This window comes from Panthera uncia, chromosome A2 (assembly GCF_023721935.1).
Source record: "Panthera uncia isolate 11264 chromosome A2, Puncia_PCG_1.0, whole genome shotgun sequence".
NCBI classification, from domain to species: Eukaryota; Metazoa; Chordata; class Mammalia; order Carnivora; family Felidae; genus Panthera; species Panthera uncia.
This window is the reverse complement of record NC_064816.1, coordinates 160,030,052-160,053,436: the sequence shown is the minus strand read 5'-3', so window position 1 is coordinate 160,053,436 and position 23,385 is coordinate 160,030,052. Positions and strand designations below refer to the sequence as shown.

At 49.7% G+C, this 23,385-nt stretch overlaps 1 protein-coding gene and 1 long non-coding RNA gene across 9 annotated transcripts in view; one reads left to right on the top strand and one right to left on the bottom strand.

Annotated features, from left to right (window-relative positions):
* Nucleotides 1-3,575, top strand: part of PAXIP1 (PAX interacting protein 1) — a 50,945-nt gene extending 47,370 nt beyond the window's left edge. The window contains exons 17-21 of the mRNA XM_049642152.1: nucleotides 1,152-1,252; nucleotides 2,283-2,417; nucleotides 2,505-2,580; nucleotides 2,658-2,718; nucleotides 3,406-3,575. Of these exons, the coding sequence (XP_049498109.1) occupies nucleotides 1,152-1,252; nucleotides 2,283-2,417; nucleotides 2,505-2,580; nucleotides 2,658-2,718; nucleotides 3,406-3,421 (389 nt within the window). The 3' untranslated portion in view covers nucleotides 3,422-3,575. The remainder of the gene's footprint in view (nucleotides 1-1,151; nucleotides 1,253-2,282; nucleotides 2,418-2,504; nucleotides 2,581-2,657; nucleotides 2,719-3,405) is intronic.
* LOC125930326 (uncharacterized) overlaps nucleotides 1-23,353 on the bottom strand; it is a 29,582-nt gene extending 6,229 nt beyond the window's left edge. For 2 of the 8 annotated variants that reach the window (XR_007460143.1, XR_007460150.1), the window contains exons 1-7: nucleotides 22,418-23,175; nucleotides 22,091-22,269; nucleotides 11,735-11,936; nucleotides 6,841-6,913; nucleotides 5,943-6,242; nucleotides 4,909-5,577; nucleotides 4,281-4,443 (exon numbers count right to left, since the gene is read on the bottom strand). This is a non-coding gene — a long non-coding RNA (uncharacterized LOC125930326). The other 6 variants (XR_007460144.1, XR_007460145.1, XR_007460148.1 and 3 more) reach the window with 6 other exon arrangements.
* Between the last annotated feature and the right edge of the window lie 32 nt (nucleotides 23,354-23,385).

Here is a 23,385-nt window from a genome sequence, read left to right as displayed (position 1 = left end):
GTGACGCAGCTCTGTTCCTGTCTGAAATCTCCCCGTAATGGGGTCGTCAGAGCCGCTGTTCCTCCGGGGACCGTTCTCTCCATCCAAGCCCCTGACGCCGCGTGGGGCTCTTCACCAGCTCCTGAGAAGGCAGATCAGCCTCGAGTTTTGCCTTAGAACTTACATGTCAGACATTTTCTGTGTGACTGAACTGCTTGTTTTCACTTCTCCCATTTTCGGACAGTCATACCTTTTCCCACCGAAAACCGCAGAGCCGCTTTCCCGGATTGGCTGATCACTTGACCTCGTATCTCTAGCAGTTCGTCATTCGTCATCTCGGGGTCTCTTTACTGATTGGCTTGCTTTGCTCCGGGTCGGCAAACTCTGGCCCGTGAGCTAGGTAGGACCGGTTTTTACATTTTTAAAGCATCCCTGTTAAGAGAAGGACGTGTGGCTGAAGGAGCACGTGTCCCCGGCCTGAGCCACCGTGTCGGGGAGCAGCGTGCCGTCTGGCTAGAGCGCTGTGATGCTACTGGGTTACTCTTAGAAAACGAGGAAAGGAAGAAATGCTTCTCTGATCGTGAGACATTTATGAGAAGCTTAAGACATTTTGTGATCTTTAACTTTTCTTGTAACTCTGAAAACCAATTAAAATTGCCTAAAGGCTTCTAAGTCGGGTGAAACCGTTCTTTCTAAGGTGCTATACGCCGTCCGGTATTTAAACGGAATGTGTTTTTGTCAGATCTATAAAGATTCATTGGTCATCAGATCATGGAGTCCGAGACTTGTGGTATTTCACACACACACACGCTGGGTGTGATGCTCGTTCCGAGCTGGTCGTTTGGGGCCTGGGGTTCTTGACCTCCCCATGAGCTCCCTGAAACAGTGCAAAGCGGCGGCCGGGAGGGGCCCTTCCTCTCAGTCCAGTGTCTCCCACGAGCTTATAACCTCAGAAGGTGGAGACGCACTGTCCTTCACCTGCTCTGGCTGTTTCCGGGGCAGAGTGAGTGACACTGTCAGACATACGGCTGACATTTCCGGAGTCAGAGCTTTCCCAGGGAAGCGTGAGCCTCGAGCGGCGTGCACTTGACCGGCGGCACGACCTCCGGGGTGCATGGCCCGTGTCCCCTGGGTCTCTGCACTTTGTTGAGCGGGCGGCTCTTGTCTTCCAGATGAGCAGAACTACCTCCTCCGAGACGCCGAGGCCGAAGTGCTGTTCTCCTTCAGTCTGGAAGAGTCCTTGAAGAGGGCGCACGCTTCTCCACTCTTCAAGGTACACTTTAAAGGGAAAGGTCCCCACGGAGTTACAGATGGCACGGTTGGAGGTGACACACGCCCGGCGGGGGGTGGGGGGGAGCCTGGTGCTCCTCCCGGGACATGTTACTGGAGGTCTTGGCCGGGGAGACCCAGTGCGCCTCCGGAGCCCTGCGCCCTGCTGGCTGTCGGGAGCGCGCGGTGTCCCTGGGCCTTCAGAGCGCGTGGCCAGGGATAACTTAATCGGTGCGAGGCATTTAAGTTGGGTTTTCTGCTTTTAACAAATCTTTGCTACTTAACGCTCTTCTCATTAGACGCACACGCAGCTGGAGAAAGAAGATTCTTGGCAAAACGTGAATTGAATGTATGCCTGAGTAACTCAAGACTGAAGATGTTTAAACATTTGTTAGAGAAGCTCCTTGGACACACACAAGAAAACGTTCAGGCTGTTCTGTTTTTACACTTAAGGAACCAGCTGAGGCACGAGAATGCCGTTAGGGTGTATCTCCCTCGAAACAGCAGCGTTTTCCAAACGTTAGTTCTTTTCCTGCAAGCAGTTTAACACCGTGCTTTATGGAACACTTGAAAACAAAGGCGTTAGGAAACTGAATCTTAACCGGCAGGATCATTTCCTAGTCGGAGCGCCAACCAGGCCCGGGTAACGAAGAGAACACAGGCGCTGTGCCTGCCTCGCGCTTGACAGACGGAGGGGGATGATCTAATGCCCATTTAGAATTCTATGGAAATGGTGAAAAATGTTTACACTGTTCCTCCTGATCCCACAGAATTCTTCGTGTCTTTTAGGAACGTCAGTTCCAGTCACTTGTACTCCTCACAGCTCACACCTGACACAAGGACAGGCTTGTTTTTTCCACACTTACCTCCCGGCTTCCTCCAGGCCCGTCTCAGGCTGGGGGCTCGCAGCGGGGTGGTACTTCCTTCCGGAACTTCCCGAGATGACACATTTTGTCGAAACTCTCAGGGTAGGATTTATGAAGACTGACGTACCCTAACGATTCAAAGTGCACGTATTTTCGTTTCATTTTTAGGCAAAATATTTTTACATCACGCCTGGAATCTGCCCAAGCCTGTCAACCATGAAGGCGATCGTGGAATGTGCAGGGGGACGAGTACTGTCTAAACAGCCGTCTTTCCGGAAACTTGTGGAGCACAAGCAAAATAAGGTGGATAGAAGGGAAACAGCCGACTCCTCGCCGTCCCCGACGAGATTCACTGTTCGGTGACCGATAAACTCCCTTTCTTTTCCTTAGAGCTTATCAGAGATCATCTTAATATCCTGCGAGAACGACCTTCACTTATGTCGGGAGTATTTCGCACGGGGCATAGGTACGGTGTGTTGCCGTGTTTGTGGGCGCGAGCGCACAGCAGCGCGTCCGTCCTCACGGTCCGCCCCTCTCTTTCAGACGTCCATAACGCAGAGTTCGTGCTCACCGGGGTGCTCACGCAGACACTGGACTATGAATCATATCCTTTTTCTGAAGGCGGCTCGGTGCAGGGCCCCCGTCCCCACTAGGATCGGAACCGCACGCATCCGTGTGGCGCGGGCGGTAAGAGGCCGGCTGGATCGCTGCAGGTGCCCTGCCGTAAGCTAGAAGCATCTGTCTTCATACGGTTCGTACTCTTACGTCTTTCCCGGATTTTTAGACGTTTGTGAATGTCTAGTCTGTGCCACCTTGACTTTCAGAAAGAACGGCTTTAGAAGTCATCTGGGTGATGTGGGGGTGTCCTCTCAGGGGCCTCGTGTCCTGTCTAGAGACGGAACGGAGCCTGCGTGGAGAGCTGCCGGGGTGGCCGGGGGGGGGGGGGTCCTGTGCGGGGCCCCAGGGGCGGCTGCCTGGGCTCTGCCTTGTGGCCGAAAGGGGCATCCGCCGTGATGCGGCCTCGGCTTCGCCGCCTCCGCGGGGTGGCCGCGCTGGCTCTTCACGGGCGCTGGTCCCAGGCCCCGCCGCAGAGGCTGGGGTACGCGGGCCGTGGCAGTCCGTGCGGGGCACGTGGAAAGCTGCCCCTGATCCGGGTTGCCTGGTTTGAGTGGGTACGAGGAACGCGGTCCAGGGTCTTAGACGGGCCCTGACGCTGGTTAATGAGACTTGGGGTCCCGTAGGGATGTAAGCTTGCCTCGTGTTCGAAGCGTGTTTTCCTCAACAAACCTACGTATAAATTTAACTGATGGCATCCGCACCGCGACTGGAGTCCTGGGCACGGGCCCGGCCGCGGCCGCCGTCGGGTGGACGGACCCGCTTCCTGCAGAGGCCCACGTTTGCCAGCTGCTTTGGGAGGCAGGCGCTCTAGAGCAGGAAAACCAATAGGATACATATGCTGCATCTTTTTAAGATGTGTAATTTTATTCTGAGGAAACATAAATTATGTTTTGTATTATATGAATTTATGAGCCCACATTAGGTTTTATGATTCATTTGCCAGGTTTTTAAATGTTTTCACAACACTGTTAATAGAACTTCAACTACGAATAAAATGGTGTAAATAAAGACCTTGCTATCTCTAAATTATGATGTTAAAGATTTGAAATGTTTTGTACTTTGATTATTTTTATTTCTTATACTCTTTTCTTTTATATTGATATCTTGCCCACATTTTAAATAAATGTACTTTTGAACTTAGAACTTATTCTGTATTTTTTTTTTGGCATCATTTATATGACGTGCATCAAGCTGGATCACATTTTAAGTCATTCCAAGACAAAATGTATTCTAAGTTTTCCCCAAAGAAATCATTTCTGGAAGGCAGCCATTCTCTGCCAATGTAATACGCTCCCAAGCAGAGGGGTACCCAGAACGTTCAGCAACCCCTGCGATGCCGACACCGACCAGTCGGAACCTCGGACACCACATATCCATCCTGCTCCCGCCCCACACGTGGCTCTCACACACTTCCTGTTGGATGGTGGGTACCATCAAATAACGAGAGACCACTGTCTTAGCAGGTAGGTCAGTCCTAGCACATTCCTTACGCTGTCCTGTTCAGTACAGGAGCGTATTTAAGCAACTCCACCACAGAGGTGCTCTTACCGTGCTCATCTGGCGTGTTCAGAGTTTGCTTCCATAACGATTCCCGAAATGCCTTCCTAGAAACAGACGTCTTCCTTGAAACAGTTGTGACCCACTTGATGGCTTATTCTTTAACCGCACAGCCTCTACAGTTTAATTCTTGAACTTGGTTTAGGCGGAACACCTGCGTTAAAAACGTGAACACAGAACGAATTGAATTCCATGTTGGGAATTCTTAGTGTTCCTGTAGGGCTCCGGTGACGATCACACGCTCAGGACACTGTTTCTTTGGGTGTTCAGCTCTGCTGGGGTGGGACCACGTGGAGTTCTTTCTACAGGCGGAAGGGACATCACCACACACTTCGTAATTTTAAGGTACGGGTCAGTATCTTCAAGTGATTCTCCCCTGTCTAACCCTTGACCTTCTGTGTGTTTCCCAGTGACCTGCCCGATTACCGTGTGGGCACACCCTCAGTCTTAGCGTGACTGACACGTATTTATTGTTGTCGGCTACTGGGAGTATTTATCTTGAGCTCTTTAAGTATGTGCTACGAACAGTGCATATTCTGGCATTTACTTGTATTTTTAACAAAATGTGCCTGCTTAGAAGCTAATAATTTTGCGCCTAAGCAGACTTAGGAACACTCACCTGCAGAGGTGCCTGGGTGGCCCGGTTGGTCAAGTGTCTGACTTGACTTCGTCTCACGTCGGTTCAGGGACCCAAGCCCCGCCTTGGACTCCGTGCCGACAGTGTGGAGGCTGCTTGGGATTCTCTCTCTCCCCCTCTCAGAATAAACAAACAAAAAAATCCCCTGTAGAATCGGAATTAGTGTCGCTACCAACGTAGATCCCGCAAGATCCTGAAAGGGAAGCAGAGTTTCCCAACCGAGAACAACGATTTCGATTCAGAATGCGCCACCCTACTGCTTCCGTGCTCAAGAGCGAAGGCGCGGACGCAGAGCCCCGCATCTGTTCAGTCTGCGGCGGAGACGGGGCGTCTGCTTAACCAACACGCGAGGATGACTGATTTGATTAACCTTTCAATTAGCGTTTTTTTCCAAGAGCTGCCAAGAAATCATCCTTAAGCACTCCAGGAGCTGTCTGCAGCCAGCTGGCTCACGCAGCTGTCGAGCACGGATTTGGCGGCTCCGGGGAAGCTCCAGAGGAACACGTAAGAATAGAGGCTTCAGGTAAACGCTTCGCACGGAAGTTGATGAGAGGAGTTCTTTTCTCTTAAGAAAACGAAGTCTTCATCCCGTGTTGTCTGGCTCAGGGCTGTTCAGCAGAAGTAGGCACTACATGTGCGATTTAAAAATTCCTAGTAGCCACATGAAAATTGAGACAACTTTTAAGTGTCGCAATTTTATTTAACGCCACGCCAGCGTATCTAAAATATCGTCCCAGTGACAGATCATCAATATTAGATCACCGCGACGGTGGTGGTTTTCTCGGTGCCGTCTTTAAATAATCTGTTGTGTATTTTACGCTTAGAGCGCATCTCGATTCTGACAATAAATTTTCATTAGAAATGGTTTCTCTGTATTTAGATTTCATGCCACTTACAGTTTAAAAAGGTGTACGTGCCCAAGCTATTCTAAGCAGAGGACTGTTTCCCAGCAACAAAGTTCGTGGCCGTTTTTAAGTTAAAGCTAATCCTAAATAAGATGAAAACCAGCTCCTTACCTGCACGAGGCTCGCTTCCATGCTCGGGGACCCGGTGTGGCCGCGTTGTGTCTGGAGGGCCGGCGGCCACCCGTGCGGGCTCCCTTTGGCACCGCGAGTGCCGGTGAGGAGGTGGACGGTCCATCTGAGAAGCTCCAAGACCGTAGCCCCCGGAATTCTGTTCCCTGCCACAGACGGGTGGCAAAAGGGGTGTCCATTTGCAGCGGGAGGTGCAGCGTGTCGAGAGGAGAGTGGGAGAAATCCTGCGTGTCCCCGCGGTCACCGGGAAAGGTTGGACGTGTTGTAATCCACCTCTGGGGACTGCAGAAGGAACGGTTGAGTGGGATCGGCCACACGATGCCACGTTCTTCAAACCCTGTGGCTTGCGAGCGAGCAAGGCCCCGGAGACGGCCCGTAGGCAGGAGGCAAAGCCCCTCAACCCAGGCACCCGCGCTCTCGGGGAGCCCTCCCGAGTCCCCGATGTCTGCTCGATTAAAAAGCAAGTGTGCAGTTAAGGAAGGTCTGCATCCGCGGGAACCTAGCTGCCTCTGCACACCCACCGGTGACTGCACTCCCACGTCTGTTCCATCAGCCGCCGCGCACCCGGCAGGCCCCATCGCCCCGCCCCCGTTCTCGTCACACCCGATGGCCGCCTCCGAGCTGCGGCGGCTGGCACGTCCTCCGGCTGTCCCCCGCCTCACCGCCTGTCCACACGTCCCCTCAGCTCACCTGTGCAGATGGTCGCGTCTGTCCGTCCCCGTTCCCGCCGGGCTCATCTTGCCTCCTGTCTCTTCCCCTCCCTGCTGCCCTCCGTACTGTCCCACAGTCCCGCTAAGAAGGTACTCAGGCTGTGCGGCCTGAAGTCCCAATGCCTTGGGACGTCCCCACCCAGCCCCTCGGTCCCGTCAGCCACACGCACCGCTTCCTGCCGCTCCGTCCGGCAGCCTCTCCTGCTCACTGCCCCGGAAAGCCTTTCCTGCTTCCCTCCGATCCTGTGTAAAAAACGCAACAGAGCGAAAACAGGTAAATCGGGCATCAAAATTCAAGCCTGTTACGTATCAACAGACACCACCAGCAGTGAAAAGACAAGCTACTGAATGGGAGAAAACATTTGCCAATCCTGTATCACATAAGGAGCTCAGGTCTGGAGTATATAAAGACTCCAACTCCACCACAAGAAAAAAGCCTGATTTTAAAATGGGCAAAGGACTTCATAGCTGTGTCTCCAAAGAAGGTGAATGGCCAGTAAGGTGCTCACTATCCTCATCGTCAGGGAAACGGAGATCACAGCCACAGTGAAACACCACCTCCCACCCATCAGGACGGCTGCTGCCAAAAAAAGAAAAACCAGGAGGTAGAGAAACGACCCCTCGTGCACCGCTGGTGGGAATGTCAACCGGGGCAGCCGCCCCGGAAAGCGGTGTGGAGGGTCCTCGAAGCGTAAAAGTAAAGCGCCCTAAGACCCAGCGATTCCACTTCTGGGTCTTTACCCAAAAGGTTTGAAAGCAGGCTCTTCGTGAGACATTTACACACCCCGTTCTTAAGCAGTAGTCGCAGCAGCCAAGCGTGGGGAACAACCCGAGTGTCTATCTGCTAATGAACGGAGAAGCCAAAGTAGCCTGTGGGCCCGACGGGTCTTGAGATCCTGACACCTGCTGCAACATGGGTCAACCCCGGGGACGTTGTGCTCAAATAAGGGAGTCACAAGGGACAAATACTGCGTGAGTCCACTTCTGGGGGGGGGGGTCCCTAGAGCCGTCAAATCCATAGAGACCGTGGGCGGTGGGCACCGGGGGCTGGGTAAGGGATGGGGAGTTCGTGTTCCATGGGGACAGAGTCTCAGTTGGGGACAGTGAAGTTCTGGAGAGGACGGGGGTGACGGTTACCGAACGAGGCAGATACGCTCATTGCCACTTAATTGGACACTCAGAAATGACGGACGTCGTCAATTCTGTGTGTTTTGCCGGCTTTTAAGAAAGAAGGAAATGAAGACCAGTTAAACCAGCGAGTAGCAGAGTGGAGGTTGGGGAGAACTTCTTGCGAGTCCACCGCCTGCTCTTCCACAGACTTGAACTGAACCCTCTCGAACCCAGCGGCCAGAACCCCGAATCCACGTGTAGAGTTACACGCAAATGCATCCGTGTGCGTGCGTGCACGTGTCTGCGTATCTTTCTCTGGCGCCCGTCACATCTGAGAAGGCATCCGACCCAGGAAGGATTAAAGACTCACTGTGTTAGAAACAAGACAAAACCAGCAGACGGGGAGGTACTTCCAGAACGACAGAACAAGGCTCCGTGAACATCTCCTTCGCCGCCGTACGGAGAACAGACACAAATGGGCATCGCCACTATGTCAGGCCGTGGGAGGCTGAGCCCTTCTGCCCCCTGAGCCACGCAGGGTTTTGGGTTCAGGTCTCAAAGCTCCCGAGCTGCTAAGTTACGCCGTCCGTGGCATCTTGGCCAGGGTGGCCCTGGAGGTCTTTCTTCGGTGCTGGGGAACTGCGGGCTGGGCAGGCGGAGCAGGGACCGCGCCCTTCTGTTCACCAGATCGGGAACGGAAGCCCTGCCTGGCACGGGGCAGGGGCAGGGTGCCCGGGGTTTACGACTGGAAAACCATCCACACAGTTAGGTCCACTGACCCCAGGAAGGGAGGACGTGGGGTCTGGAGGCCAGGGAGTAGAGATGGTATTTTCTCGGCTGAGAAGCAAGAGCAATCCCCTCCCGTAGGAACGTTAGCTTTAAGCGAGCGCCGGATGACGCGGCTCCCGCGGGGAGGCGAGGTGATGTCCGCTCAGGAACACGCACAGCCCAAGCCACGCGACATCGGCCCCGACCCGCCGCCTGCCGGGGAGTCATGCCCAGCGCACGTCCACCCCTCACGGCGCGGGCGGGGGCGACGTGGCTTCCCCGGCTGCACACAGGGACGGCTCCCGCCGCAGCACTTGTCCTCCTGGGGCTGGCGTCCCGCCGCAGCCCGTCCGTGCTGGGCTCAGGGACTCCCTTCTGCTGTCAGCCCGAGAGACGGGACTCTACCGGCTGGTCCCGGACAAGGACAGAGAAGGTCACGCCCTTCCCTGAGGACTGCAGCACCTACGGGAGCAGAGGGACTCAGTGCACCGGACGGGGCCGCCCTTCCCGGCGCCTAGGAGGTTACTTTTACCACCGGCAACCCGACGTAACAGAAACCGCGTCCTGTTAACGCTGCACCTGCGTAGGCTGATGTGACGGGCAGAGCGCTGCCGACCCTGACACCGAGCACAAGTACCGATGGCCACCGGGGCAGAGTCGACTCCTCGGCCCGGAATGCGGTGTGCGTCTGGTCTTACGTGGCGAGGGGAAGCAGGGGAAGACGCGGCCTTCACCCCCTGCTTCTCACCTCAGGGACCTGGTGCCCCCCCCCCCCCCACGGCAGTGTGCACCGTGCGCCGGGCTCGGCTGCAGCCCCGGGGCGTGAGCCCCGAGCTCCCCAACGGGTCCCATCCCAGAGGCAAGAAGGCGCGGGCAGAGCTGAGCGGAAAGAGCCAGCGCTGGCCAAGCAGGAGGGAGAATTCGGAGAAAATGCGGGCAGCTGCCCTGATGTGTGAGATGCTCGCAAAGACGGGATTTTCAGAGGCCCTGGGTGTGGGTGCCCTTGGACATTTTATAACCTCTTTAACGGAGACTCACGGATCCACTTTGAGAACGGCAGTGAAAAATGGCACCTTGGCTTTGGGCGGCCACCGTGCCGTCAGGAGACAGCGGGTGTACCCCCTGGGTTACAGCTGGAGCGTGACCCTCTAGGAATTTGGACCTAAACTCCCCGTGATCAGCCGCACTGCCCACCAACCCATGATGAACACGACCGTGTGCCTTGTGCTGCCGTGTACCCTGCCTGGCCTCCGTCCCCAGAGGGGCAACACGGCAGGTTTCTGAGTGACCGACCAGCTTCCTAACAGGTGCGCCCGGAGATACGGGGTGCAGTTCACGGTGATGCGGATGTACCGCCGTTAAGATTTGAGTTTAGAACTCTCTGTACACTTTCTCCTACACGCTTTCCTGAGCAACATTTTGTATTTTTCAGATGGGATTTCATCGCAGCCCCGACACCAGGAGCCACAGCTGTGAGCGGAGTGCGTAGCACGTGCTCCGAACTTTTCTTCACGATCCCAGTTGTCCTGATTCTTTTTCAGCCATGATTTGTCACTCGTCAGCTTTGTTTTGCAAGTGCATGCGAATGACTTGGTTTTCGTTTCAATTTATGCCTGTTTTCAGATTTTCCCTGATACAGAAATGATGTATGTTCATCACCATCGTCATCCTCTGGGATCGTTAGATAACAGAACGATGAGGACTCCAGTTTTGGATTACGTGTGATACTTTGATAAAATAAAGGAAATTTCCGACTTTTAACGTTCGTGGGCCCTGTTCCTAGGCTCCCAGGGAAGCTATCCTTGAACATTTACCAAGGTCAAAAGGATTCAGCAAAACCTCCAAGCATGGGCTCTATTTCTTTGCCATGCACACACAGTACCTCTGCTTTGTTAAATAATAATAATAACAATAATAACCAAAAAGGAACGTTCCAGACATAAAGAAAGAAACCTGCATGCTTTCCCTAAGATTAAAGTCATATAGTCTCGTGCACACTAAAAACATAAGATAAAGCCTGTCGCTTTCCGGAATGCCCTTCCTCTGGATTCTCTCTGTAACTCCGTGTAAATTCTGTGTAAATAAACATATAATCCTGCAGCCCATGTTCCTTCCCCGGAGCAACCTTTGTGAAGACTGTGTATCCTGGGTGGCGGCCCCAACTTGGGCTCAAATAAGATGCCTTTTCTTTCTCTTTATTTTTTGGGGGGAGGGGCAGGGAGAGGGAGAGAGAGAGAATCCCAAGCAGGCTCCACACCGTCAGGGCAGAGCCCGACGTGGGGCTCGAACCCATGAACTGTGAGATCGTAACCTAAGCTGAAATCAAGAATTAGATGCTCAACCTGCTGAGCCACCCAGGAGCCCCTCTCTTTAATATTTTAAGGCAGGTTTGTTCTGCCTCAACCTTTCTTGGGGGAGTCGGCAGTGTGTCCGAGCAACCCCCCTGAACACAGCTGGGGGTCGTCTGGAACTCGGCGCTCCGTCCCAGCAAAAGCCCTGTGTGCCCTCCGACTTCTCACGGGTGTACCGGTGACTCCGGCTATCCAACCCCCTCAATTTGAATCGACAGCCCTTGTACTCAAGCTGTTGAGGGCTGCCTGTGACGTTCTCGGGGCGGGAATAACCTACAGGGGTTGGTTGTTTTCGTTGAGCATTATCATCATCGATGCTATTAACAGAAGGCTGGAGTAAACTTTCTGGCTACAAACACGAGACACTGAATCACTCAGCTTGGAAGAGAAGGGACACTTGCTCCTTCGGGCCAAATGGTGCCTTCGGGTGACCGAGAGCCTCGCGGAAGCGTCTGTGGCTATTCGTGACACGTGGCGGTCCCGGAGGAACTTCCCACCTCATGAGGTAACTAATGCTTGGCTCGTCTGAGGACGCACACATAGGATTGATCATCCGGTGCTCAATGGCCTCAGACCTCACGGGGAGAAACCGAGACGCGTAAGAGAGTGTATCCCAGCTCCCGGGAAGGGATCTGAGCAGCACGGACTGGCCCGCCACACTTAACACCTTTAGATCTCCTTCGAGCCTTACTCGAAAAATAAAACCACGACAAGAGGAATGGGGAACCATGCTTCGAGAGCTGAAAGCTCCCGGAAAACCACCCACCACCCACGGGAGCTCCGGCAGGCTCTGCGCACAACACGTAGGGACCTCTATTCGCAATGCTGACTTAACTGGGAAGATCGAAGTCTCGGATGGCCCAAATGGGGTTCTTTCCACACGTCTGAATTCGTTTTCTCGTGCACACAGAGAAAGCGACCGGAAACTAGGAAGCCGTTTGGTTCAATCAGTGCTCACGGACGTCCTCTGGGCTACGTTTGGCTTCTGTTTGCTGTTGCAGCTTTTGTATCTTTGGGCAAAATTGGCTGTGTTCTGACTGGAAAATGGAAAAAACAAAACAAAACTAATTGATGGACCCATAAATTATAATGCCATCTTGCAGTTAGATTTGTTTTGATAAAAGGGGGATAGTCGGAAATCGGGTCTTTAATGTCTTCTCCACAAATATTAGTGAAACAAAGGCTATGTATTGTTTGCATCTTGTCTATATGTCCATGTGTAATAACGGAGATCTTTTCTCCACTTCCAGATGGTGTTGCTAAAATTAATTTGTAAGAGAGCTCTATTTAATTGGTTTAGGGGCCATTGCTTCTAAAACTCAGATAAAAACTAACCCAAATGTTTTCCAAGTTTATGTGATCTGGGATGAAATTCCCTACATTCAGGCTTTTGGGGTGACTCTGTAATAAAGATGCCCCATGTCAACCGATGGTCCAGAGAGACAAGGATGGGCACAAATCCAAGACCCCCAACGCCCTTCTCAAAAGTCAGAAAGATGAGGAAGAGGAGGAGGAAAACAGGCACTGGAAATCCTAAATCCACTTCCCCAAACAGAAGCACCAGAACTGACGCCCCGTCCACTGCCTCCAGTCCTGCCTCCTCCAGACGGCTGAGAACAACCAGAGAGAAAGCCCGTCTTGCAGGAGGGAGAGACAGGAGATGGAAATGGAGAGATGTTAGTCCCAACCTTGAATCGGCCTCTGGCCCGGCCGGCAGCACCCCACCCACCTCTACGGTCCCCCTTCCTGTTCCCGCACAGCCACCACTGGGGCACTCGCACAGCCGGCCCCCACACCACCCTCAGCACCTCTGGCACCACCGGCCCCTCCTACCCTCACCTCCGAGGACCGGAAGCTGTCAGGCCACCTCCTGACGAGGTTCAAACCGGAGCATGTCCCAAATCAGCATGAAGGGGCCCAAGGGCTCCCCTGGACTCAAACTGCTCATTTCAGCTTTCCCCCCAGGAGCCCTGGCTAAAGTTGACGGCAGGGAGCAAATTGACTAATGTGATGGACACATGTGCAACACATTCGGTACTAACGCTAGTTCCGAACCATTGATTTAATGAAAATAGACATGTTTTTGGAACTATCGACGTCAAATATAATACACACAATCAGCTTTTACTCTACCTGAATGTATCAGACTCACGTTGAAACTCTTGTGATCTGTCAGCAAAAATGACTTAAAATGATGGCTGATTTGGTCTCAAGGTTTCATGGGTAATTGTTAAGAGCTAGCCAGTTGTGTGGTTTTTTTTTAATTTTTTTAATGTTTAGCTTTGAGAGAGAGAGAAACAGAGCATGAGCAGGGTAGGGGCAGAGAGAGACACACAGAATCCCAAGTAGGCTCCAGACTCTGAGCTGTCAATACAGAGCCTGATGCGGGGCTCGAACTCATGGACGGCGAGATCATGACCTGAGCCGAAGTCGGACACCTAACCAACTGAGGCACCCAGGTGCCCCAGAGCTAGTCAGTTTTATAGAAAATGTTTGTGAACTTTTAAAAAGCTTCCAAGATCTTTAAACCATAAACCACTGGAGTCTTGCTAGATTGAATGACACATTGGGTTGAATTCACTGGATATCTAACTTTTTTCCAAATAAGATAAAATACTGAAACCTTAATTACTAAACATTAGGTTTATCTGCTTTTGCCTTCTTATTACAGAGAATCTAAAGATACTTGGGTCTCCTGGTAAACATGTTTTGTGCTTTATTGAAAGTTGCACTATGGAAAAACACACGTGTCTAGAAGTCATAAAATATATTCATAAATTTCCCACTCGAAAGAATTCTGGTGTAATAGTTCACAATTGGTAACTAAGTTTTCACTGGACACTATGGTAGCCAAGAGTTAAAATTCTGCTAAATGTAAAAAAAGAAAATATGCTAAATGTAAAAAGAAAAGAAAAATTCTGCTAAATGTAATTATACTGCTGGAAATGATAAAGAAGCCAACTCTATGCGTGGCCAAAGTAGGAAATATGTAAGAAAGGCATAAAGAATGAGAATAAGTTTTTGTTGAGAGAAAAGAAAGTAATTTTATCCTGAAACGAGCCTGGTGATTTAGAGAGGGAGAATTTACAACAAAGTCTAAATGAAAAAAAAAAAAAAGTTGTAGAAAGTTTGTAAAGGGGAATCTTTGGAAGGAATTTTATGTGTGGTCAGGATGGCTAAGATCAGAATAGATGAATTTTAAAGGTACACTTGTATAGGATGTGAGGGGGAAGGTGGCCCCCCACCCCAGCCTAGATACACAGACACCTGCGGGAACCAGGGCAGCACCAACACTCTCCACCTGGCTGGCTAACAGGGTGCCCTGCCCCCACACACTTCTTCGGACCCGCCCCTCCATCCCTGCCTCAGTGGGAGTTTTCCTGGGTTGCTGCAGATCTCTTCCTAAGTACCAGCCACTTTGCTGGCACCACGAGTGCTCCGCATCCTCCTGTGGACCTGCCCCCTCCAATACCCCTTGGGCCAGAACCTGTCCAAAGTGGTACCACAAGCCTGGCAGTGTGCGAGCAGCCCCAACAGGGGCCGGCACTACTCCAAAGTGACTCCCACTGCAGGGAGAGGGAAAGATAACCACACACACCAGTCAGACGATGGCCTCAGCAGTGGACTGGGGGCGGAGAGCTGTTCTGACTATAGCCAAACCCCACCCCCCCACCACCAAGGAAACCTTCTCAGGGGACAACACAGGGAAGGCACCCTGCAGTTCGATGCTACCGCATGATACGAATGCCTGGTCTGACTCAGCTCAAGCCTAAAGCGGCCCCAGACTCGCCCACTAACAGCACAGGGACTAAACTCTTCCCACAACAGGCAAAGAGAGCCACTACAGATGGCTGGACTAAGGGAAAAAAAGTCTCAGCCACGAGAGTAGAGCACGTGCAACATAACAGGAGACACCCCTGAAGCACCGGGTTCCGGTGAACGGGGCGCACGGCACTGCGGGGCGCTACAGGGCTTCTTCAGAAGGCCATTGCTGTCAAGAGCAAGAGACACAGCTGACTGTCCTAACACACAGAAACAGACACGGAGAGTTAGATAAAATGAGACAGAGAAATATGTCCCAAAGGAAAGAATGGGACAAAAATCACAGCAAGAGACCTAAGCAAAACGGAGATAAGTAACACGGCTGATAGAGAATTTAAAGTAATGGTCATAAAGATACTTGAGAAAAGACTGGAGGACATCAGTGAGATGCTCAGCAAAGAGAGAAAAAATACAAAAAAGAACTAACCTAATCAGAGATGAAGAATACAACAGGTGAACTTAAAAAATTAAAAATACACTAGAGGGAATAAATAGTAGACTAGAGGAAGCGGAAGAATAGATCAGCAACCTGTAGGATAGAGTAATGGAAAGCAATCAAGCTGAACAGGAGAGAGAAAAAAAATAACAAAAGATGAAAATAGACTAAGGGAACACGGAGACACCATCAACTATAATAACATTTGCATTATAGGGATCCCAAAAGGAGAAGAGCAAGAAGGGGGCAGAAAATCTATTTAAAGCAATAATAGCTGAAAACTTCCTGAATCTGGGGAAGGAAACAGCAATCCAGATCTAGGAGGCACAGAGAGCCCACAAAAAAATCAATCCAAGGAGGTCCACACCAAGAAACATAGTAATTAAAATGGCAAAAGAAGTGATACAGAGAATTTTAAAAACAGAATGAGACCAAAAAAACGGTTACCTACAAGGGAAACCCCATAAGGCTATCAGTTGAGTTTTCAGCAGAAACTTTGCAGGCCAGAAGGGAGTGGCATGATGTATTCAAAGTGCTGAAAGAAAAAAAACAAAAACAAAAACAAAAAACTTCCAACCAAGAATATTGTATCCAGCAAAGTTATCATTCAGAATAGAAAGAGGAGTTTCCCACACAAACAAAAGTTAAAGGAATTCATCACCACTAAGCCAGCCTTAAAAGAAATGTTAAAGAAGACTCTTTTGAGTGAAAATGAGAGACCATAAGCAGGAGTAAGAAGAGTAGGAAACACAAAAGCAGCAAAATTAAGTATATCTACAAAAGTTACTCAAGGACTCACAAAATAAAAGAATGTAAAGTATGACATCATATACTTAAAATGTGTGTATGTGGTGGGGGTGAGGAGTAAACATTTAGTGCTTCTAGAATGGGTCTAAACCGAAGCATCCATCAAATTAATATGGAATTCTATATGCATAAGATATTATATACAAACCGAATGATAACCACAAATGAAAAACCAGTAATAGATATGCAAAAAAATAAAGAGAAAGGAATATAAGAATATCACTAAAGAAAGCCAACACATCATGAAAGAAGAGACCAAGGAAGGAACAAAAATAACTACTAAAACAAGTAACAAAATGGTAATAAGTACATATCTGTCAATGATTACTTTGAATATAAATGGACTAAACCCTCCAATCAAAAGACACAGGGTGACAGAATGGATTAAAAGCAAGATCCATCTTTATGGTACCCACAAGAGACTCATTTGAGACCTAAAGACATATGCATATTGAAAAAGTATTTATTATGAAAACAGAAGTGAAAAGAAACCTGGGGTGGCAAAAGATTGGACAAAACAGACTTTAAAGCAAGACCACAATAAGAGACAAAGAAGGACACTACATAATCATGAAGAGAACCCAACAAGATAGAACAATTGTATATATTTATGCACCTAACATGAAAACACCCAAATACATAAAGCAGCTAATAACAAACATAAAGGAAATAATCCATAGTAACACAATAATAGGGAAGTTTAACATCCCACTTAGATAAATGGAACAACCATCCAAAAACAAAATCAACAAGGAAAGAGTGCCTTAAAATGACACACTAGACTAGATGGACTTAAGAGATATATTCTGAACATTCCATCCTAAAACAGCAGAATACACATTATTTTCGAGCGCACATGGAACATTCTCCAGAATAGACCACGTATTAGGTCACAAAACAACTGTCAACAAATTTAAAAAGACCAAAGTCATACCATGAATCTTTTCTGACCACAATACTATGAAAGTAGAAATCAAGCACAAGAAAAAAATCTGGAAAGACCCTAAATACATGGAGGTTAAATAGCATCTACTAAGCAATAAATGGTTCAACCAAGAAATAAAAGATGAAATCAAAAAATACATGCAGACAAATGAAAATTTAAACACAATGGTCCAAAAATCTTTGGCATGCAGCAAAAGCTGTTCTAAGAGGGAAATTTATAGCAGTACAGGCCTACCTCAGAAAGAAAAAAAAATCTCAAAAAACCAACTTAGCCATATGCCTAAAGGAGCTATGGAAAAAAAAAGAACAAACAAAACCCTAAATCAGTAGAAGGAAGGAAATAATAAATATTAGAGCAGAAATAATCAAAATAGAAACTAAAAAAAAAAAACAAACAAAACAAAAACAAAATACAAAAACAATAGAACTGGTCCATGAAACCAAGAACTGGTCCTTTGATAAAACACAAAATTTGATGAATTTTCAGCCAGATTCATCAAAAACAGAGAGAGGAGGAGGGAGGGACAGGGAGGCAAGGGGCTCAAATGAACAAAATCAGAAGTGACAGAGGAGAAATAACCACCGACACCACAGAAATACAAAGGAGTGTAAGAGAATATTATGAAAAGTTAAGTGCCAACAAATTGTACAACCTAGCAGAAATGGATAAATTCTTAGAAACTTACAGCCTCCTCCAAAAACTGAACAAGGAAGAAATAGAAAATTTGAACAGGCTGATTAACAGCAATAAAACTGAATTTGTAATAAAAAAAAACTCCCACCAAACAAAAGCCCAGGATGAGATGGCTTCACAGGCAAATTCTATGTAACTTTTAAATAAGAGTTAATAGCTATTCTTTTCAAACTATTCCAAAAAATAAAAGAGGAAGGAAAGCTTCCAAATTCATTCTATGAGGCCGGCATTATCCTGATACAAAACCAGATAAAGACACCACAAAAAAAGAGAACTACAGGCCAATCATCTCTGATGAATACAGATACAAAAATCATCAACAAAATATTAGCATACCAAATCCAACAATACATTAAAAAAACCATTCACCACGATCAAGTGGGATTTAGTCCTGGGATACAAGAGTGGTTCAATGTTCACAAATCAATCAACATGGTACATCACATCAATGAGAGAGACGATAAGAGCCATGTGATCGTTTCAACAGATGCGGAAAAATCATCTGACAAAATACAACATCCATTCCGGATAAAAACCCTCAACGAAGCAGGCTTAGAGGGAACATACCTCAACATAGTGAAGGCCATGTATGAAAAACTCACACCAATATCATAATCAATGGGGAAAAACCAAGAGCCTCTCCTCCAAGGTCAGGAACAAGACAAGGATGTCCACTCTCACCACTTGTATTCAACACAGTACTGCACGTCCTAGCCACAGCTATCAGACAAGAAAAAGAAATAAAAGGCATCTAAATTGGTAAGGAAGAGGCAAAGTTTTCGCCATTTTCAGATGACATGATACCGTACGCAGAACACACAAAAGACGCCACCAAAAACCTACCAGAACTGATAAATTAAGTCAGCGAAGTCACAGGATACAAAATCAATGCACAGAAATCCATTGCGTTTCTACACACTAATAATGAAGCTGCAGAAGAGAAATTAAGAAAACAATCCCATTTACAATAGCACCCAAAATAAAATACCCAGGAATTCACTTAACCAAGGAGGTGAAAGACCTGTTCTCTGAAATCCACAAAACACTGATGAAAGAAATCGAAGATGGCACAAAGAAGTGGAAAGACATTCCATGTTCGTGGACCGGGGAGGTGCGGGAAACTCACGGCCACAATGGCTCATGTAGAGGCCCTCTTAGTGTCTGTTGCTCTATGGACCACACACAGGATCACCAGAGACATCTGAACTACGAACCAGAAAAATCCATCAGATTGCTGCTGCCTGCCCCCACTCCGCCTGAGGATGCTTGAAGCCTGTCATACAGATATCTCACTGGCAGCATCCAGGACTCAGACACTGGGTTTATAATTTGCTCCAACCATTACCTGTGTTTTCCTTTTGTTTCCATAGAAATGCCTCTCATTAATTAACCTTATTGCCTGCTGAACAAGGCAGAGTGTGTACAAAAGCCAACACCACTTGCGACACCTAGATGAACTCCTGGGAAGTAAGGACCCAGATAATCAGGCAGCAAGTCACATGGGTACAAGAGGCCCCTGCCCCCCACCTCCTTTTTTAAGGTGGCAGAGACTGGCTTACTGATCCATTCTCTTGGATACCCACTGGGATCAGATCAACTTTCGAGACTCCCACCCCTGACTACACCGTTACTATTGCTTGGAATACACTTGGGGATGAAATTAACGTCACGTAGTGCCAAACTATGTAGAAAAATATAACTACCTCTGATGCCCCCTCAATTAGCACAAGGGACCAAAAGTTACAAGTAGGTCAAATCCTTCTGTTTCAAAGCCCCGACCACACCCTAAATCGGCTGAAGCAGTAACAGAAGACAGAGCTCTGCTCACGCTCCATAGAAATGCAAGGAAGGACTCACGATGGGAAATTCTAACCGGAAAAGTCTCCACATGTCTGACACCGTGTTGCTTCTGTTTCCCTTGCTGCAGTGACCTACAGGTTAGAACTTTCTGCTTAGCCCTGCGTGTAGGCACGTTACAGCTAAGGTTTACCAAAACTGCTCTTTACCCAACACCTACCTCACCCGAGGAGACAAGGAAGTAGCCAAAGCACCATCACCCCCAATTCTTCAAGATTGAGGAAAAGTCATAACTCAGGGAGGAATTGACTCCATGCCCCATAGGGTTAATGAGGTAGAAATTACCAGAAAACTGAAAGCCTGCTTTTCAGAGAAGTGCTTCTCCCTAACTGGCTATAACTGGCTATTAATGTCTCCCAGTCCCCACCAACAAACCTGCTGGCTGGCCCTGCAGCAGCCTGGACTCATCAGGTTCCTGCCTGGTAACAAGCAAGGCCCCGCTTTCCTTATGTGAGATAAGGAGAGACCCCATCCAGGTTTCCCAGCCCTCAGAGTGCGCCCACAGCCCCCTCTCCTGGTCCTGAGATAACCTCCTGACGGGGGACTGAATTTCTGAAGTCTCTGCCCCAGAGTCACCATGGAACGTATGTTACGCGTATGTTTCCTCAGTGGGAACACACTCTAGCTTCCCTCTTGAATGATCAAGAATTTTCCCACCTTTTAATCAAGACTCTTTGGCTTTTTCTCCTGCCTAAGTCGATTCCAACATCACGTTGGTTCCTTCAAGTTGTACTTACTAGAATTCTTTTTCTGTCCACGAGTCATTGTTTTAAATGTTTTACCAAACGCAAAAACAGACAGTCTAAGCCAAGCACGCGTACTGTTTGCTCACCGGTTGGACTTTATAGAGAACATGTTATCACTTTTAAGTTTCCCACCGGTTCTGTTACAGTAAGTCCCCAACAAGGAACTAGGGGTGAAAAAATACATTATGTTCATACCTAGCAACAGGGACTTGATGGGCCCTGGACAGACAAGCCAGGCACCCTGGCACCGAGGGACCGGAAAACATAAGGTTGATCGTCAATGCTTTCTGAGGAAAGATTACTGATCAAAAAGGGGAAATGATAAAGGAAAATTTCAACTTTTGATGTTTGTGGGTCCTGCTCCTGGGCTCCCAGGGAAGCTAGACTTGAACATTTACCAAGGTCAGAACGACTCAGCAAAACCTCCGAGCGTGGGCTCTATTTCTGTTCCGTGCACACACTGTACATCTGCTTTGTTAAAAAATAAATAAATAAATAACCAAAAGGAGCATTGCAGACATAAAAAAAAAAAAAATCTCCCTGGTTCCCGTAAGATTAAATTCATACAGCCTTGCACACACTAAAAATATAAAATAGATTAAAAAATAAAAACATAAAACAAAGTCTGTAACTGTTTGGAATGTCCTTTGTCATGACGATTTGTAACTCTTCATGAAAAGGAAAAAACACAAACGTATAACCCTGTACCACATGACCCTTCCCCAGAGGACTCTCTTCTTTGTGAAGACAGGTACCCTGGGCAGCTGTCCTAACTTGGGCTCGAGGAAGACTCTTTTCCTTTCTCTTTAAAATCAAACAAATTTTCTTTTAAATGTATATTTTGAGAGAGAGAGAGAGAGAGAGAGAGAGAGCGTGCTCAAGCGAGTGAGAGAGAGTAGGGGAGGGGCAGAGAGAGAGAGGGAGACACAGAATCCAAAGCAGGCTCCAGGCTCCGGGCTGTCAGCACAGAGCCCCACACGGGGCTCGAACCCACAGACTGCAAGATCATGACCTGAGCTCAAGTCGGACGCTTAACCGACTAAGCCAGCCCCTCGCTTTAAATTTTTTTTTATTTTTTGTTTAATATAGCGAATTGTCAGATTGGCTTCCATACAACACCCGCTGCTCATCCCAACAAGTGCCTCCTCAGTGGCCGTCACCCATTTTCCCCTCTCCCCCACCCCCATCCACCCTCACTTTGTTCTCTGTATTTAAGGGTCTCTTGTGGTTTGCCTCCCTTCCTCTCTGTTCGTAACTATTTTTCCCCTCCCCCTTCCCCATGGTCTTCTGTTAAGTTTCTCAAGATCCACGTATGAGTGAAAACACATAATATCTGTCCCTCTCTGCCTTTGTTCATTTTGCATTGACAACTTCTCTTCCTTAGAATGACAATTTTGGGGGGGCACCTGGGTGGCTTAGTTGGTGAAGGTCTGACTTCGTGTCAGGTCATGATCTCAGCAGTTCCTGGGTTTGAGCCCCATGTCTCGGGGCCTGGAGCCTGCTTGGGATTCTGTGTCTCCCCCTCTCTCTGTCCCTCCCCCGCACGTGCGAGATCTCTCTCCCAAAAATAAATAAACGTTAAAAAAAAAAAAGAGTGACGACTTTTTATGCTTGTATCTTTACACACACAGACACACACACGCACAACACAGAGGCACACATTTCCCCAGAAAAACATTTGAATTTTTGAAAAGTCTCTACTTGTATTAATAAGAAACAAAGCTATTTTCTGGGTTTGGATAGAACCGCAGAACTTAAGAGCTGAGTACCAGACTCCATAATTCATAGCTAAACTCCAAATACCTCCTACGGATGCAAAATTGCTCATTTTACCCGCTCATCGGGGCAGCGCTGGAAACCAAAGCCGCCTCTTGGGAATAATACCTTAGCAGGCTGCACGGAGGAGACGGTGCACGGCACCCACGCCCCAAACAATGACGTCACGGAGTCTCAGCACAGATGGACGCACTTACAGGTGCGAGTTAAATGCTCAATTAACAGCCCCAGTTAGACTCCCCGGAGCACCTGTGGGCACACTGCTAGTTCTGGAAGGCAGCGCCCAACTGCAGGGAAGGACAGATGCAAACTATCAGTGAACTTGGAACCAGCAGACCTGGGGTGAGGGCTGCAGGGGTCCTTCCGAATGCCCCAAGTTCAGGGCTTCGCAGAGAAGCCCTCATAGGGGGACAGTCTCCCTGAAGTCCACATTACCTGATGTTTCCGAGATGGCTAATTGGTGGAGGTTGGGCGGTGGTCGGGTGTTCTGGGGATCGACTCTCCAGCAAGGCTGGGATCCGCGTCTAGAAACCCCCCAAGGGGTCTCCGGGACCGTGGGCATTCGCCAGCCGGGTCTAGGAGTGAGTCAAGGCACACCTGACAACAAGGGACACGCAGCCCGGGCAGGGAGAGCCAGCGTGCCCTTATGCGATCGTGAGCATTCTCCCGAGCGCCGGATTCTGTGTCTCCAAGCAGGCCTATGAGGGGACTCAACCGGTGACCGCGGGGCCGCAGGGTCTCAGCCCCTGCCCGCCGTCCCCGAGCAAGTCCTCGAGGAGTGAGGCATCTCCCCGCCCGGCCTGCCGCACCTGGCGGCCTGTCTGCCTCCCGGGCCTCGCCGGGCCCCCTGCCCTGGCGGGTGGGGGCCCCGAGCACCGCCTCTGGCTGCTTCTGGCCACCGCGTCAGCTTGGGCTCCGGACGCGAGGAGGCCGCTGGAAGGAGCCGGGCGGCACCGGTTCCCAGAGCTGCATTCAGGCCCTGGCCGCCCTGGCCGCAGCTCTCGGATGTGCGGACTCCTGTCCCTTCCGCGGCTGCCGCTGCCCCTGCTCGCCGACAGCCCGCCCTTCTGAGCTGGGCCAGTGCCGCCTGCGCTGGAGGGGGGAGGTGGGGGGTGGGCGCGGGCTGTGTCACCTCCCGCCGGGGCTCCCGGGCTGCTACCGCGGCCGCCGCGCCGCCTGCCAGGCCCCGGCCCCCCGCGTGCCACTTACCCGAGCGTCGCCGTTGGGCGGGCGGCCCAGCGCCGTGCCTCTGCTGCCCTCTGCGGGCGGCGTCCACGCGCGACCTGAGCCGGCGGGGAGGAGCCCTGCCCCCCGCCTCGTGCCGGCCTGGGGTGGGGGCTGCTGCGGGGGCGAGGGTCGACTGGGGGCAGGGCTGGCGGGGGTAAGGGGGTAGGGGAACTGGC